Genomic DNA, 19,506 nt, shown 5'->3' on the forward strand with positions numbered 1-19,506 from the left:
GCGGATGTGTACAACTCGCTGTGAACTCAATCAGGGCGGGTCTATGTTAAAACGGCACTGTCTGTCAACACTCGTGGGCGGGGCCTGTGGCTTTAGTGACGTCACTAAAGCCGCAATCTGAAAACAGGTCGTTAGGAGACACTGCTGATGATTTATGGGGATTAATAAAACAGGAGTGAGTGGATTTTTATCACTATTGGGTGGTTGTGTACACACACTGCCAACACACATTTATGTCCAAACAGCATGCAAAAGTGAATTTTGCATAATAGGGGACCTTTAATGATCATTCATAATGTTCAAGTCTTCAGCTTAAAACACAGTTTACAAACACCAGCGAGTGAACTTACATCCAACTTGAATCTGATGTGAATTCCGATCACAAAATGAAGCAGGATTACATTAATTATGGGGTTATGTGTGACACTTACACCGTATCTAGACCGGATGCAACGCGATGAAAGACAATAGAACCCACTGATTATAATCAGTGATATTGTCTTCTACACTGAAAGTGGCGGGATGGATTCCCAACAGCAAACGGATTCCCTTTTCTATTTCTGACGCAGTTCTGACGTAGTCCAAGCTCTTTGCCACGGTCGCTTCAAGCTGTTGCGGTGTCGCGTCCGGTGTAGACACAGTGCCGCATCTAGTGTAAACAATATATTACAGATAATAATCTATGGGTTCTATTGTCTTTTGTTGCACCACTTGCATCCTGTAGACACTGTGTCATGCTAATCACTTTCACACCAAATATACTTTAAAACAAACACCAGAGACCGCTTCACGTGCTGAGAATGCTAACCTAACAAATACATATAAATCATAAATCATTCATATCACCCTGTAGCCCAAGACTGGTTGCCCACTGAAGCTAAGCAGGGCTGAGCCTGGTCAGTACCTGGATGGGAGACCTCCTGAGGAAACCAGGTTGCTGCTGGAGGACGTGTTAGTGAGGCCAGTAGGGGGCGCTCACCCTGGGGTCTGTGTGGGTCCTAATGCCCCAGTGTAGTGATGGGGACACTATACTGTCAAAGAGCACCGTCCTTCAGATGAGACGTTAAACTGAGGTCCTGACTCTCTGTGGTCATTAAAAATCCCAGGATGTCTTTTGAAAAAGAGTAGGGGTGTAACCCCGGCATCCTGGCCACATTTGCCCCTTGGCCTCTGTCCATCATGGCCTCCTAATCATCCCTATATACTGATTGGCTTCATCACTGTCTCCTCTCCACCAATAAGCTGGTGTGTGGTGGGCGTTCTGCCGCAATATGGCTGTCAGAATGAGAGTCGTAGATCCAAATGCAAGCAAGCAGTTTATTGAAGACAGGCAGAAACAGGGATAACACTCAAAACACCACGTATAGCAGGCGGCCGACCAGGATACAAATTCACAGGAGAGGATGAGTGATATGAATAAATCCAGCGTGGATGCCAAACTGGAACTGGATGAAGAGAACTCCTAAATGATCTCCAGAAGTCTGGAAACACAGACGAGATCGAGGAAATAACTCTGTGAGGAAACTCAGGCACCGGAACTGGGTAAGAGAGCACAAACAAGAGTGACGAACCGACACCAGGCAATAATCACTCCCGCTAGATATAGGCAGCTAACAACAGAAGTAACTAGCTGCAGCTGCGGGCTGATTAAGTGATCAGCTGGTTACTAAGCAACAAACAAGCACTACACACTCAGACCCCACACCCACAACAACCAACAGATACACAAAATGAACACACGGATTGATGAACCTTGACAATGGCTGCTGTCGCATCATCCAGGTGGATGCTGCACTTTGGTGGTGGTTGAGAAGATTCCCCTTTCATGTAAAGCGCTTTGAGTACCTAGAAAAGCGCTATATAAATGTAACGAATTATTATTATTATTATTATTATTATTATAAATGTTTAAGTACCACGCTCGGCCAGAAAACTACTGCATCTCTGTAATTGGCTAAAATGCTCAGCTCAACTTTTCTGAGAGCCTCTCCTCCCTGTCATCTCTGGTTGACCTCTGACCTACTTTCTGTATGGTCTGAATTTCTGCGTTTTGAATTTTAGAATATTGAATTTGATGTTCCGAATTTCTTCTGTAGCCTACTTTTAAAAACTGGATATTTGCAGTCTAAGAATTCAGAACAAAAAATCTGCTGTTTGAAAAGACATGTCTGTACATGAAAATACAAAATCTGCCATGAAAACATTATAATTGTGATAAATTTTCCTTTTTCAATTCTTGTTAAAAAAAAATTGAATTCAGACCTATGTAAAATGTTATTAAATTTTGTTAAATTACACTTGCGTTGTTTTGCGTTAGTCCAAAATGCCGCCGCTAGAGTTCTTACTAGATCAAGAAAATATGATCATATAACACAGATTTTATCATCACTGCATTGGTTACCTATAAAGTTCCGTATTAATTACAAGGTATTGCTACTGACTTATAAAGCCCTAAACGGCTTAGCTCCAGTCTATTTAACGGATCTTCTATCACCCTATAATCCATCGCGCTCTTTAAGATCACTAAATTCGAGGCTTTTGGTCATACCTAGGATATCCAGATCCACCAAAGGAGGGAGAGCATTTTCACATTTAGCTCCAAAACTCTGGAATAGTCTTCCTGATAGTGTTCGTTGCTCAGACTCGCTCTCCCAGTTTAAAACTAGATTAAAGACGCATCTCTTCAGCCAGGCATTCATATAATATTTTTAATCTTACAGTTCAAACTACAATCCGGCCTCTAGTTCATAAACGCCAGAGGAGAACTGGCCCCCGACTGAGCCTGGGTTCTCCCAAGGTTTTTTTTTTCTCCATTGGGTCACCTGATGGAGTTTTAGGACACCATTAGGTCACTTGATGGAGTTTTTCGGTTCCTTGCCACTGTTGCCTTTGGCTTGCTCAGTTGGGGATATTTTGGGGATATTTAATTTGATTTTATCAATCAATAAATTCCACTAGAAACAAACCTTGTTGTATTATTTTAATTTAATACTGTGAAGCTGCTTTGATACAATCTGTATTGTGAAAAGCGCTATACAAATACACTTGACTTGACTTGCGTTTTTCTCAGCTTTTTGCTCAAAATGTTGCTCTTTTTTGTGAAACTTATCCATATTCAAGTGTAAAAAAAGAATGCATGAAGCTAGAATAAAACAGTTTTTGTTTAAAAGCAGAGGCTTTGTTCTTTCTTTTGATATGTTGCATGTTCAGATATTCATGCAACAAAATATTCTGGGGGCTATGACATTTGAGAAAATAATGATCAAAAATGCTGATGTTGGCTGGCAACTTTTTTTTTTTTTTTTAAACGGGGAAAGACTATCATTTAATGTCATATAGACCTACTGTATTTATTTATATGAAATTCAAAATAGTTAATGTAGTACAAAGCCTTAACAAAATCCTAAATCCATTTATCTCTTTAAAATACTAATAATATCAACTTTGACAAATGCTGAATAAATAAATAAAATTATGAGCGTTCAAGAAGAGTGTAACAAACTCAACAATATAACAGAAGTGGAACGAAACATAATTCATAACCATTCATATTCATATTCAAATACAAAACATACAGCGCATTTACAACACACAGCATTTTTTTAATCATTATTAAAAATTTTGTAGCAAATAAACTCTTAATCTAGCCTATAAATGACCACACGAGGACAGAAATAGACGCTGTGGTGTTGTTAATAACTCCGCCTCCTCTCACGGGGTTTCTCGTACATACGGTCTAATGCGAGTTTATCAGCACACTTCTTTCGCTTTCCTTCTAGACTGACTGCACTTCCCCACTCTCTATCTCTCTCTCACACACACACGACACACCGTGCACGCGCTCTCAGAGAGCACTTTATAACAAACTGGACTTTATAAAGGTGAATCTGCTCCGTTGAAGAAGAATGAAGACCGTTTTCTCCTGTCTGTCTGTGGTCTCGTTGTTTTATATCGTCTACGTCACCGCAGGTGAGTTTCATTCATGTTATAGAGACTTTACACGAATTAAACCTCTGTAATAATATGAACGACGATGATAAAAAACTCTACTAGTTCATATCATTCTTTGACAATGCTTTGTTATTGTCAAACTTTAGTCGTGGCGTCAAACGGGTTCCGGGAAAAACCTCTGACAGTAAATGATCGCTGAACTTCCTGATAATGTTAATGACTGATTCAGACAGCAACATTCACACCAACAGACAATCACACACTTCTCTGGACTGAGTGTTTAAAAACTCTTAACCACTCATATTTAAACTCATGAATATGAACTCAATTTTGTATTATAATTAACCCTATTATGTATTCAGGCCTATAAAAACACACTAGAGTTGCAGTGAAGATCATTGACCAAACGTATGTTTTTTTGTGTTGTATCACGAGTTGTTGAAAAATACACAATGTGTCTCCTTACAAAGTAATAACATATACACTTTTTTCTTCTTTTTCCCCCTCCTAGGCACAGAAATGTATTATTGTTATTTGTATCCACTTTAGGAAATTGATTTGTTTAACATTTATTGGTCACTAGATAATTTCCTTCCATTTGTGTTATTTCAGGGTTTTCATGACTTTCATACAGTATGTGGAAAAGAGGAATAATACATATGAATATGGTGGCAGTGTGTATTTTCCAGTGATGTATTTTAGTAAAGCTTTGTTTTAATGTGTGTATGTCTGTGTGTTTGAGTGTTAACAGAGAGAGTCCCAATCCCTGAGAATGTGACTGTGAAGTCTCTGGACATGGGATTAGTTCTGGAATGGGATCGGCCACTAAACACCACTAATCAACTATTTAACTACACCGCTGAACTGAAGTAAGTTAATTATGATGCACTCATTTTAACTTTTACTGTTAAAATAATATGCGTGACATTTTACAAATATAATTAAATGGCTTCATACTATTAGAATATTCCTGGTTAAAAACATCGGTGGGCTGCTCTTGTCTCTGAAAAAAAGAGGAAAATCTGTATAATAAAACACAAAGAGCAAACTTGTGTATATTAATGCACTTATAATGATGTACTGGAGGGTTTTTAGAAGTAGAAATCTGCTTTTCTGGGTTGATGAAAGTCTGGTTATGCGATTTCTGTAATGTTGTTTCATTTTCTCCCTGTATGTGTAGAATGTGGAGAGGTTATGACCCAGTATGTGTCCGCAGCTCATCACTAAGCTGTGATTTCACTAATGATGTTAGCGGTTTTGGATTTTACCAACTTCGCGTTCAGACAGAACTACATGGAGAGACGTCTGATTGGGTGGAGACTGGAGAGTTTGCAGTGGATGAAATAAGTGAGTCATTTCATTTCTGATATTTGTGCTTATTTTGATTCTGTTGGCAGTAGGCATATTTGTAAGTCATCCCACTGAAACTTGTCTGGTCCACTCAGTAGACGAACACAAGTAGACATTTCTAGAGGATCTTGAGCTACATTGGACATCAATGACTTCTATCCCGCTAATGTCACACGTATACAGAAGTAACCAGAACCGTTCAGTTTTTCACATTTTGTTGTTGCAGCCTTGTGCCAAAATGGTTTAAATTACTTTTTTTCTCTAACATCAATCTACACTTCATACTCCTTAATGACAGAGCCAAATCAAAATTTGTGATAACTTTGTAAATGTCTGAAAAAGAAAAAAACTGAAATATAGAAATGCGGTAATCGACCAGGGTCCGGAATCAGACGAGCCGGTCCGTTTTGTTTCCAGCGGCACAGTCGATAACTTCAGATGTGCGTTCTCACTCTCTTCTCTCCAACAGTGAAGTGACACACACCCGCCTCAGTTAAATAGTGCTTGTATTGCACATAATTTTACTAATTCCTGCAGGTTTTGTACTTATATATGTGGAGCACACATAAAGCCGACTCTCAAAGAGCTTGTGAGTCGCAAGTACCAAAATTACCGGCTTACTGCGCTTAAATACATACAAAATTATGTCAAAATGACCGTCTTGGCGAGTATTCAGGTAAACACAGTCAGTTTTGGAACATAAATAGTTGAGAAAGATAACGCATATTGTGCAACAGCATATTGGATCCGTGCATAAACTCTTAGACAGGTTTATTAGGCTAGTGTCGCTGTCATGTTAATCAAAGAACAAAAGACAAAGAAAATCACTTTCTGCTCTTGAATGAATGACTTTTGTAACTTTAATTGTAAGCATTAATCTTAATCTAAACATATGTCTTCCTTTTCAAAGTGATTTCAATCATATCAAGCAATTCAAAACCATCAAGGGGTGAACAGTGCACATCTGAAGTGTCTGAGCTGAACGAAATTATACATTATCTATCGGATTTATTTCTGAATGCCGACAGTACAATGTAGTTTGTACACATTATGTGTACTGTTAATGAAGAAGAGAGATAACTCATTTAGCCAGCTTATGAGCTGATAGGCATGAGTGACCAAACTACATTTCGCATCATTCTCTGTATATTAATAATAATAATAATAACAACAACAATAATAATGAAACATAAATTGCACATATAATGTCAATTTTTTGAGTTTTCCAAACTTGTAAAAACAAACTTCCCAGGAGAACTTCAATGCACCCTATGATATTGCCTCAACAAAAGTGGTCTAACTGCACAGTGTTGCCCGGAGGAAACAAACAAAAAAACACAGTTTTAGTATATAAATAAAAACAAAATAAATCTTTAAACAATCAAACATACTTCTTAACATACTGATGCACATGCATATATATATTTTTTATGTAAAGTTATTTCAACTTAAGATGTTAAAAAGTTATATTTGGGTATGCAATTGGGTATTGTGCAATACAGAAGCTATTGACCACAGCTAGCCTGGGAAAACCCAGACAAACCTCCGGCAAATTTAGATATGCTCTGCAAGTAGTCTGGCAAAGAGCCCATTCAAGCCCATTTCTAATCCGTCGAAATCGCGGCACCAATCAGAAACGTTGAGGCGGGCTTTACACGATGATGATCGCTCTGATTGGTTTTAGGTCTATCCAATTGCACCCAGAGGCATTTGAGCAACGTCCGTTGGTGAAGCCACCAACTTTTAAATGCATTATTATATTCAAATTGCAAACACATGAGGACAGTCTCCATGAAAGACCCACTGGCAGATGAACGTGCTACTACATTTCTCTCTGAAACGGTAGGAAATTAAATTCGATTTAATAGAGGATTTGAACTGTGACAAGATGATTGACAGGGCAGTTTACGTGACAGGATGCACGCGACAGATCCGTCCGATAAAGATGACGAAGTAGTATGTCCCAAAGCTTGCCTACTTTTTGCTACACATTCAAAAGTAAATACCTTTTCTTCACAAAAAGAGTACCTACTTTTATGGCGTAGTGTAACTTAGGCGAATTCTGGATGTTCTGGATGGGATAATTATGTTAATTGAAGTTCTGGATGGGATAATTATGAGCATGTTTTGTGTAGGTTAACTGTGTGTTGGGTGTGTGTTATACTCAATTATTCACCATTGTTCTCTCGAATGCCCAAGACGAATTTCTCCAATAGGAGACAATAAATAAAAAATCTTATCTTATTTATCTTACCAATTGGTGGGACCGTGTACAATGTGGCTTTGCTTCATGAAAGGACTGCTCCACCCCCAAACAAAAGGTCACACCCACTTCAGCCCCTCATTTCAGTGAACAAACATGTCAGGTGATATTATATATTTAAAGAAATTTATTTAAAAAAAATGTAAGGGGCGGTTTGAGGTCCAAAAATGTAGTTTGTTGCCTTTCAAGCCCCCCCATCTCTTACATGCAATTATATAAAGATGCTCTGTAGAGGATTTATTTGAGAAATTGTAATCTATTTAAAACTTTATTGAAACATTGTAATTCAATAAACAGTAATTACTGTTACAACTGATTTAGCTGTGCATCAGAAATTGAATAAAGTTATCAAACAGTTTGCACTGCATACATTTTAAATTATATAGATTAATCCTTATTAAAGTTACAAAAGTTCTTTAGTCAAGAGCAGTGAGTGTTTTTCTCTGTTCCTTATTGTTCTTTGATTAACTTTTCTGACAGACAGCATTAGTGGCTGCTGTCCCTTTAAGAGCAGCCGCTGCTGACAGATACGCGGATCTCACACGCGCCTCATTCTCTCTCATATCTCTTTGTTCATTAAAGACTTTATTTAAAGGGATACTTCAGGATTTAGCATTAAGCTTTGTATCAGTAGAAAACCTGTAGTATTTTCGAATTACCGTGCTTTCCTCCCTCATATCCCCCTGAGATGAGAGATTTATGTATTTTTTTTGTCTGGAAAAAATTCTCCGATGACGCAAAAATCGTCATTTTGCGTCATCAGAGGATTTTTTGGCCAGAGGCGAGAGACTACAGCCAGTAGTAGGGGCTGTCCCGAATGTTTTCAACCCGCCCATAGAGGGTGGGATCTCACTCACAGAATGCACAAACAGTATCAGCCGTCTTTCTTTGGAAGCTAAGCTATCGGGTTCTTATTCTGTGGAGAAAGATGAGTAGTACACAATACACATTCATCTTTCCAGAGGTGAAGTATCCCTTTAACTCATTTAAGACTGCTCAGTCTGCTCCTATGAGGATACTCGACAAAATGGACATTTTGGCATAATTGTTGACTCAATAACTACAACTGTTATCTGACAGTAAACTCTTTATTGTTCCATCACATTCAACACAGCCGCTCTTCCTCTCATAGGACGCCATACTGAACAACCAAAAAAGAAAAACGCGCTAACCCATTAAAGGTGCTCTTCGCACATGCGCAGTAAAAAAAACATAACTTAACATAATTGTGTGTGGTAGTGTTCGTTCAGCTTCAAGCCGAAAGAGATCTCGAATCTGGCATGCGTTTTTTTGTGCGTCGTGTGTGTGTGTCACAGACAGCGCGTTCAGTTTGCCTTGGCTTGAATGGTTTAAAAGCATTTGCATCATTAAGACTTCATCATATAATGCAGGGGTATTCAACTAAAATTTAAAGAGAGAGAAAATTTCTTGAAGCAAAGGTCCGGAAGATCATAATGTCTAACTATTTAGTGTGATATATATTCAAGTAGCCTATAGTTGTATCAACATCTGCATGTAATCAATACCTGACTGACAAATCAAATGAATTCAGTAAAATTCTAAAACTTTTTTACAATATTTATTGTCCCATAACATAGAACTGAACATATATGAATGACTGTAGATATGTATAATTGTTCTCTCATTAACTATATAAAAGTAGGGCTGCATTTCAAAATAAGAAAATAAATAAAATGTGAAAATTGTGCATGTTCAAAAAAAGTGCTTAACTTCAGAAAAATAAAATAGGAGGAAAAATGTCCCCTTTTCTGTTTCACATCTTGACTCAACAGTAGGGCTGGGCGATTTAAATCGTGAGATTGTTATGCGCATCTCGTCAGTAAAGCCGGTTCCTTGATTAGTAGTAAATTGCCATCACCTGCTTTCAGATGGAGTGGCATTTACTACAAAGAGCCGTAGTTAACTGACAAGCTGAGCCATATCGCATTAATAATCGCTGGCGATACGTCCGCGATTTGAATGCGATATGGCTCAGCTTGTCAGTTAACTACGGCTCTTTGTAGTAAATGCCGCTCCATTTCTTATTTATTAAATCCAGGCAATTGGTTGATGAAACATTGATTAAAATTAAGATACAATTAATACAAAACGAAATTCACTTTAAAGAAAGGCTTTGTGCTTTTTTTTTGTTATTGTGTTTTTGTTCAAAGGACTTTAGTTTGTGGACAAAACGCCTATATGGTTTTGGCTGTAGGTCCGGGTCCGTATTGGACAGCTTCTGGGTCCGGACCTGTTAGTGACCTATGATATAATGTAACGCCTACCAAAGGATGACAGAAAAAAACGGATCCACCGTATTACACGTTGCAGTTTCTCCCATTCATAAGAAATTGGGCTGAAACATCTTTCTATATTCTTTGACACTATTCCTTTGCCTTGTGGTAAGGCCATGGTGGGAATGAGTGATTAGAAAAAAGGGGTAGCTACATCTGACAAACCTTTGGAAGAAGACTCTGGTTTGGCGGAGGAGCTGAATCAGTTTTGTTTAAGATTTGACTCTCATGAATTTAATGATGATCTGGCTGAATTCAGAATTGAGTCTGAGGGAAGTCAGATTTTGATTGGTGAGATAGATGTCTGGAAGACTCTCGAGCAGATGAGCATAAGGAACAGCCAGGGGCCTAACCGCATCAGTGGCCGATTGCTTAAAAATTGTGCTCTGTTTCTGAACAGTATTTTTACATTTATTTTCCAACTCTCACTATCACAAAGAAAAGTCCCAGGGATATGGAAAGAATCAGTAGTGGTTCCAGCAAAAGTTCCCTCTCCAAAGATGCTGAATGACTATCGTCCTGTGTCTCTGACATCTCTGGTGATGAAGGGTTTTGAGCGTATTGTAAGGAGGAGTTTACTTTGCATGACTCAAGTAAGGGGGTTGAGGATGCCACAGCAACACTGCTGGACTTTGTTACTGGACATTTAGAGGGCAAGAAGACACATGCACGCTTGTGTTTTGTTGATTTTTCATCAGTGTTTAACTGTATGCAGCCCCATATTCTTGCTCACAGACTTGCAATTTCCTGATATTGACTTTGGTACAATATGCTGGCTGGTTGATTTTCTAACTATGAGGTCACAGAGGACCCGGGTAAATAACACTCTGTCTAAGGTCCTCATGTGTTCAACAGGGTCACCTCAAGGGTGTGTTTTGTCACCACTTTTATTTGTGCTCTACACCAATGACTGTCAGAGTATGTTTGAATCAAGGCATATTATTAAGTATGCGGATGACTCTGTGATAATTAGTCTTCTGCAGGATCACGAGGAGGGCCATGGACCAGTTTTGGACAATTGTATCTCATGGTGCAAGGACTCATATCTCCACCTCAATGTCTCTAAAACCAAAGATATGTGTATTGACTTTCGCCGTAATCCTCCAACTACAGCTTCAACTTTGATTAATGACATAGAGGTAGATGTGGTAAGCCAATACAAGTATTTGGGCACCATTTTAGATGATAAACTGAACTTTGACACCAATACAGACTATATATGTAAAAAAGCTAATCAGAGACATTTTTTCTTAAGAAAGTTGAATGGGTTTAATGTTGATAGATCACTTCTGAAAGCTTTTTATTCATCCTTCGTTGAGTGAATTTTAACCTTTGCTATGATCTGTTGGTTTGGCAATTTGATTGTAACTAACAAAAACAGATTGGGAAAAACTGTAAGCATATGTCGGAAAATAATTGGCACTTATCTCAACAGTATTGAGCATATGTACAAGGCCGGAGCTACACAGAGGGCAATGGCCATTTTGGCTAACATCACTCACCCACTACACTCTGAGTTTTGCCTCCTACCATCAGGAAGGAGGTATACCTACCGAAAGCGTGCCAGGTCCAACAGATATTTGAGATCATTTGTACCGTTAGCTGTTGGGTTTCTCAACAAACTATAGGTACATGAGTATTTATGTTTTTTACATATTTATTATCTCATGGTTTTATGTGCTTTTGTGCGAGTGTTGGCTACTTGTTGTGAACCAAATTGTCCCTTGGGGACATTAAAGATATTTCAATTCAATTCAATTTTTCAATTCAATTCAATTGCCGTGCCCCCCCTTGTTATAACTCTGCACCCCCCAGTTTGGGAATCACTGCCATAGGGGGTTATTATATCGGCCTAATTTTTTTTATTGGATCGATTACGATAACATTCAAAATGACCATTTATTGCCAGATATCGATATGTGGTCAATATATCGTGCATCCCTAATTTAAATTATGAATGGGTTATATTAGAAAGCAATCAAAGAGCGCTGCCTTAGTAATCAGTGAAGCTGATATCAGTTCAGATCAGCCGTATTGCGAGAGCACTGACTGAGTGAAAACTCCCGTTATAATCACAACACTTGTCGATACTGCACAATGAACCTCTTATTTACCTTGTGTTTGTACTTTGTTGGTTATAATGAAATGAAATACACCCGGTGCTGCAGAAAGACTGGTACCATTACCTTTTTAAGTGTCGACTTTGACTATATTCAAATATATTGACTTTATATCGGCCATCCTTCTCTTTAAGATATTGGCAAAAAAACTATATCGGTCAACCACTAGTTTAATGACTATTTTGACAACTGATTGTTTAATGCAATACTATGCTTTAAATTATGCAAATAGATAAGTCCATAGGCTTGTTCCAGTCTGGATATTCTCAGTAGTACACCTCAAATTGGGAAGATCGCGATTCAGATCATGATTGTTTGTTATGGGATCGTGATGTGAAATTTTGCGAAGATTGCAAATCCCTACGTCAAAAGAAAATGCCTGCAGAGCTCAGAGACAGGATTGTGTGGATGCACAGATCTGGTGAAGACTGATAAATATTTCTGCTGTATTGAAGGTTCCCGAGAGCACAGTGGCCTTTATAAGTAGAATAAGTTTGGAACAATTAGAACCCTTTCTATCTAGAGAAACTGAGTGATTGAGGGAGAAGGTCTTTGTTAAGAGAGGCGACTAAAAATCTGTTGAGCTCCAGAGATCATGTGTAGAGTTGGGAGAATCTAACTTGCACAAGGACAAACGTCCCTGCATCACTCCACCGATCTGGGATTTATGCTCACAGACGAGTGGCTTAGGAACGACTCTGTGAATGTCCTCGAGTAGATAAGCCAGATCCCGGACTTGAACCCAGTCGAACATTTCTGGAGAAACCTGAAAACGGATCTCCAACTTCAGTCCCCATCCAACCTGACAGAGCTTGAGAGGATCTGAGGAGAAGAGTGGCAGAAAATCCACAGATATTACGGCATCATACCCAAAAACACCTGAGCCTGAACTACTTTATTGAAAATCATTGAATTTACTGGATTTACTGGTTATTGCTACCAGTGGTGCTTTAGCTAAATATTAAGGGTCTGATTACTTGTGTAAATGTGACATTTCACTTTTTCAATGTTGCTGTGTTTTTTTTTTTTTACAAAATCATCACACATCTGTCATTTGCTTTGTCATTATGGGTTACTGAATGAGGAATGAAAAAAAATACAGCATTTTAGCATAAGACTGCAACAAAAAGCTGACTTTTTCTGAATGCACTGTATATCAAACAGTGCATTTGATTAATAATCATAACAAATATTTTTTTATTTAACTATTTTATTTAATATATTTTATTGTTATACGTGTATAATAAAGCATTGCCCTGTCTGTGCAGCTGAGATCAGCGCTCCTCATGTCGAACTGAGCAGCAGAAAAGGACAAACCGAAGTTGACATCACTGATCCTCCAATTAGAAGAAGAAACTTGAGGGATGTCTTTACACAGGTTTTATACCTCATCCGTTTTTGGAAAGAAGGAGAGGCTAAAAAGGTAATGAATGCAATGGTTTCTAAAGTTTTTGTGCTGGTCAGGCTACATCTGTACAACAGATCAAACACATTTCTGCGCATGTGAAGGATGCTGATTTACATGGACATTGGGACACGAGTGAAGTACAAATTCAATAGCAAACTAAAAAGGATAAGATATCTACTCTGAACATACACGCAACATTTTTGTTTTTGCCCTCATTTTTCATGAGCTGAACTCAAAGATCTAAGACTTTTTCTATGTACACAAAAGGCCTTTTTCTCTCAAATATTGTTCACAAATCTGTCTAAATCTGTGTTAGTGAGCACTTCTCCTTTGCCGAGAAAATCCATCCACCTCACAGGTGTGGCATATCAAGATGCTGATTAGACAGCATGATTATTGCACAGGTGTGCCTTAAGCTGGCCACAATAAAAGGCCACTCTAAAATGTGCAATTTTATCACACAGCACAATGCCACAGATGTCGCAAGTTTTGAGGGAGCGTGCAATTGGCATGCTGACTGCAGGAATGTCCACCAGAGCTGTTGCCCGTAAATTGAATGTTCATTTCTCTACCATAAGCCGTCTCCAAAGGCGTTTCAGAGAATTTGGCAGTACATCCAACCGGCCTCACAACTACAGACCACGTGTAACAGGACCCCCACATCCAGCATCTTCACCTCCAAGATCGTCTGAGACCAGCCACCCGGACAGCTGCTGCAACAATCGGTTTGCATAACCAAAGAATTTCTGCACAAACTGTCAGAAACCGTCTCAGGGAAGCTCATCTGCATGCTCGTCGTCCTCATCGGGGTCTCGACCTGACTGCAGTTTGTCGTCGTAACCGACTTGAGTGGGCAAATGCTCACATTCGATGGCGTCTGGCACTTTGGAGAGGTGTTCTCTTCACGGATGAATCCCGGTTTTCACTGTACAGGGCAGATTGCAGACAGCGTGTATGGTGTCTGTGGGTGAGCGGTTTGCTGATGTCAAGGTTGTGGATCGAGTGGCCCACGGTGGCGATGGGGTTATGGTATGGGCAGGCGTATGTTATGGACAACGAACACAGGTGCATTTTATTGATGGCATATTGAATGCACAGAGATATCGTGACGAGATCCTGAGGCCCATTGTTGTGCCATTCATCCACGACTATCATGTCAATGAGTGGCATGTCCGGTGAGTATGCTACGCCATTCAATGCTGTAACATGATGCACGGCCCCATGTTGCATGGATCTGTACACAATTCCTGGAAGCTGAAAACATCCCAGTTCTTGCATGGCCAGCATATTCACCGGACATGTCACCCATCGAGCATGTTTGGGATGCTCTGGATCGGCGTATACGACAGCATGTTCCAGGTCCTGCCAATATCCAGCAACTTCAGCAACAGCCATTGAAGAGGAGCGGACTAACATTCCACAGACCACAATCAACAACCTGATCAACTCTATGCGAAGGAGATGTGTTGCACTGTATGAGGCAAATGGTGGTCACACTAGATACTGACTGGTTTCCGGACCCCCCCCAATACAGTAAAAACTGCACATTTTAGAGTGTTCTTTTACTGTGGCCAGCCTAAGGCACACCTGTGCAATAATCATGCTGTCTAATCAGCATCTTGATATGCCTCACAAGGTGGATGGATTATCTCGGCAAAGGAGAAGTGCTCACTAACACAGATTTAGACAGATTTGTGAACAATATTTGAGAGAAATAGGCCTTTTGTGTACATAGAAAAAGTCTTAGATCTTTGAGTTCAGCTCATGAAAAAATGGGGGTAAAAACAAAAGTGTAGCGTTTATAATTTTGTTGAGTAAATCACAGTTACATAAGTCAGGCCATTTCATGCTCAGTGTGTCTTTGTTGTTTATTCTCAACAGGAAGAACTAATAAAAGAGCAGAACAGAGTTATGTTACCAAATCTGGAGCCTTTGGTGAACTACTGCGTCGAAGTGGCGGTTTTGTACGATAAAAAAACAAGCCAGTTCAGCAACATGACCTGTGTAACCAACTCACCCAGCAGTAAGCTTTCACCCATATAAACCAGTTTGTGTTCTTCAGTTGTGCTTTACACATTTACTGATTGAGTTATTGTGATGTTCTCTAAAAGGCTACATTTGCATGCATCCTCATAATGAGATTATAATGAGATTTAGGCAATATTGCAAACTTTACCTCATGTTAACACAATACTTCGATCAAATAGATGCAGTTAAGCTCATAATCATAGTTACGATAATCATAGTACAATATGTGGTGTTTATGCAGATTTTAATCAATAAACAGGCATGTAAACACTTCAATGGCATCTGTTCCACTCTGATCGAAGTGTGCTTGTGACAAACACAAATGATGTTTTCATGTGCAGATTCGCTGTAAAGAAGGCATTGTATTTTGGGGTGCTGAAGAAACTGAGTTGATGTTGACAAGGTTGCATGACATGAATATAATGTATATTGATGGTCGAAAACGTTGGTGTAAGGGGATTTACAGTCAGGCCCAGAACCAGATATGATGAATGAAGACCCGGGGTCAGAATTATAATAAATTGAAGAAAAGTTTTACTGAAGCTAGTTTGCAGTTTCATCAGGAAGAACTCAGGTTAAAGACTCACACAGGAGTTCGTAGACTGCCCTGCTTACAGTTACACAGATCACAGCAGTTATACCCTACACACACACACACACACACACACACAGCAGTTATACCCCTCACCAAGGTCTAAGCTATGTCCTTGCTTCAGGTTGAAAGTTTCTGATTGGCTAAGAAATAGAGGTAACACTTTACAATAAGGTTCATTAGTTGCATTAGTTACATGATCTAATAATGAACTGCACTTATACAGCATTTACTAATACTTTATTAAAATCTTGTTAACATTATTTAATGCACTGTGAACTAACATGAACAAACAATGAATGACTAGCGTTAACAAAGATGAATAAATACTGTAACAAATGTATTACTCATGGTTAGTTCATGTTAGTTAATACATTAACTAATGTTAACTAATAAACCTTATTGTAAAGTGTTACTGAAACAGATAAACATAGTAATTTTCCACTCATATACAGATAGCATATCTCCATCGATTATGCAGCTGACACTCGCAACCTGAAGTTAGGCACGTCGTGACCTTCCAGGTCGCAGATTTGGGTTATTGGGCACCAGCCTGTCCAGAATAACGACTCAGTCAATCTCCAATAACGCCAGTGGTTCCTTAACATGTAAGCAAGAAGACTAACACACACACAGCTTTTCCAAGGTTAGATTTGGTCAGGCTCTAACTATAAACAGGAGAGTCGTCTCAAAACATCAAGACAATGCGTTCTTTCTCTCTAGGAGAGGACACTTTAATATAACACAGTAAAGTAAGGCTTTAACTGAGATATGGTGCCTTAACCTATAGACCTCAATGACCCCTGTGACCATAGCTATCAGGGTACCCTTGAAAAACAGATGAATGTATTGACACATGTTGAAGACATTTCTCAAACTCAGAACCTTTTTCCATATTTCATTTCTGGAAGCCGGGCTAAATGAGCAAGCACTGTTACTGCATTCATATCAAATACAGACATTAGAGAATACATGAAAAGAACATTTCAGTGATCACTTCTGTAACAAAGTACAATCTCACAAGCCTAGAAAAGTCATCCAACTGATGTGATGTTTAGAAGGAAAAATATTGATTAATACCTTGATTTATAATCACTCATTAGATATACATTGAAGCAGTAGTTTATTCCAAAATCCACACCCTTCATCAGAATGAAGACATTTTAGGCGCATAAGCAAAAAAATTAAATGCGTCCATAGAAATCTGTTTTGCATTTGGTGTGAGTAGATTAAAACAGTGGCCAGTAACACCAACTGTATGTGAGGGCATCATTTTTGCATGTAAATAATGGCGGTAAAAGGTTGAAGTGAAGTGAAGAGGTTTGCTCCCATCATGAAAACATCTTATTGTGTTTAACTCACATTAATAATCACATTATTGGTGCAAACATGGTCAATCTCAGCATCCTGTAACATGATTTCTGTTTCTGCTCAGGTGAGGTCGAGCCCTGGTTCATAGCAGTCGTGCTCCTGGTCAGTTTTCTGGTGGTGTTAGTCAGTATTGTCCTGATCTTTCTGGCTATGTGGTACAGTTATAAAGTCTGCAGAATTATTTTCCCTGATACGAAACTGCCAGAGAACCTCAAACAGGTAATGCACGGGTAAGAAGAGGTAATGGATTGTGAACCGTTTTGTGTTACTGACATTCTCTCTGTCTGTTTTCTCCACAGTTTTTGTCACAACAGTCCCAGCCGCCCATACTTTCAGCCATGCAGGAGAGCACTCAGCTGAAGGAGCACTTTCATGAGCTGAGGATATTGCAGACGGAGCCGGACAGCTCTCAGGACAAACAGCAGATGGAAGGATCCGGGATTCAGACAGAGAAGGATGAGTGTTGTACCGGAGCAGACGTTACACAGAGAAGCGAGGAGAAATCTGCAACGGCCAGCACCACATCAGAAGAGCAGCATTTACTTGCTGAATAGAGACTGTTTTGATACCAAACCATATGTATTTAAAGTCCCCCTGTGGTGGAAATCCAGCTTTTAATGTTGTTTATGTGTCTATGTGGTGTTTTTAATATGCCTTAAGACAAACCATATGTAAATTCATAAGTCGACACCATTGCTGAGTATTTTCTCCTTAAAACTGCAGTGAACCAAAGACAGTCTCAAAAGACTGAGGGCAAGAAGAGAAAGAGAGAAAGATCTCAAACTGTTGGACGATCACATCACCTGCAATGAGAGAATTAAATAAGTAATTACTAATGTGTTCAATTTCGTAATGTGCCAATATTAGAGGACACACAGTGACCTATCGGCTTCTACTCTCTTTATACTATATTTTTCCTAACCAGCTGAGACTCCTGCCAACTGACTATCCTGCAGGAATTCCTGCACTGTAGTCTTCAACTTTGTGAGGCACCACTCTGGATCCCTGTGCATGCTTGTGGGGTCATGCTATGGCCCTGACCACTGGACACTTCAAGAGACTTTTCTCCTGTAGTTTCTCCACCCTGGTAACCCGGCCCTGCCTAAACTCTCTCCTGAAGACGAGCGCAGAAAGCTCCCCTACCCTGCCTCGGTCTGAAGTGACCATTTACATACACTGTAAATGGTATAGAAAGGAAGATTTATAGTTTAACAAAAGGTCATCTCCCTCTCACTGAACTTGATAAATAAAATATATATTTTAAAACCTACATACAGTAACTGTGAATCATTGCTAGCTGAACAATAGAATGTTAAAAAGGTTAATTTATTAATATTTACACTAACTGGTTAGATTGGTGTACAGTGTAGAAATCCATACATGCAATGCTACAAAGAGAATATCAAACTCACCCTAGTGGTTTATATGGTAGCTTGTGTCACATTTGGTTTATGACCACCAGATGTTCGTTGGCACCTTTTGACCTTCCGTTTCCGAGTCTTTGTGTGTTTAGGACCCCATCTGTTATGCGATAAGGAAGTGAATGTTTTTTCAGGATGTGTTTTTATGATTGCTGATTAGCGACCCCAGGTCATTGAATTTATTATCAGAAGAGACAAAGGGTCGGAGGCTTTAATGTCTGTGTGAGAATGAAACGGCACTAATGAGTTTAAAGTAATAAGAAGCATTGCTGATAAATAAAACATAAAATAGTGAATAATAGTTAATATTATATGAAATAAGATTAATTTTATTAAGCATAAGTATTTTAAAGTTAGCTTTAATCTTTTAAACATGAGTCGAAGTGAACTTACCATCGATGAAATGAGACTGTCTTTTTCTCTCTATCTGGTTAAAGTCCACAGCTCTTTGAATTGTTTTCGGATTACAACCGTCCATAATGTCTGAGAATTAAACGGCACAAATGAGTTTATAGAAATAATAATAATAATAATAATAATTCGTTACATTTATATAGCGCTTTTTCTGAGACCTCAAAGCGCTTTACATATGGAAGGGGGGAATCTCCTCAACCACCACCAATGTGCAGCATCCACTTGGATGATGCGACGGCAGCCATATTGCGCCAAAACGCCCACCACACACCAGCTTACTGGTGGAGAGGAGAC

At 39.1% G+C, this 19,506-nt stretch overlaps 1 protein-coding gene across 2 annotated transcripts in view; it reads left to right on the plus strand.

Moving 5' to 3' along the window:
• Positions 1 to 18,647, plus strand: part of crfb4 (cytokine receptor family member b4) — a 43,100-nt gene extending 24,453 nt beyond the window's left edge. For both annotated transcript variants that reach the window (XM_084421126.1, XM_084421127.1), the window contains exons 6-11: positions 4,694 to 4,820; positions 5,132 to 5,298; positions 13,247 to 13,401; positions 15,268 to 15,409; positions 17,442 to 17,596; positions 17,677 to 18,647. In XM_084421126.1, coding sequence (XP_084277252.1) covers positions 4,694 to 4,820; positions 5,132 to 5,298; positions 13,247 to 13,401; positions 15,268 to 15,409; positions 17,442 to 17,596; positions 17,677 to 17,931 — 1,001 coding nt within the window. In that variant the 3' untranslated portion in view covers positions 17,932 to 18,647. The remainder of the gene's footprint in view (positions 1 to 4,693; positions 4,821 to 5,131; positions 5,299 to 13,246; positions 13,402 to 15,267; positions 15,410 to 17,441; positions 17,597 to 17,676) is intronic.
• Positions 18,648 to 19,506: the final 859 nt, after the last annotated feature.

Source organism: Rutilus rutilus, assembly GCF_951802725.1.
Source record: "Rutilus rutilus genome assembly, chromosome: 10".
Taxonomy (NCBI): Eukaryota; Metazoa; Chordata; class Actinopteri; order Cypriniformes; family Leuciscidae; genus Rutilus; species Rutilus rutilus.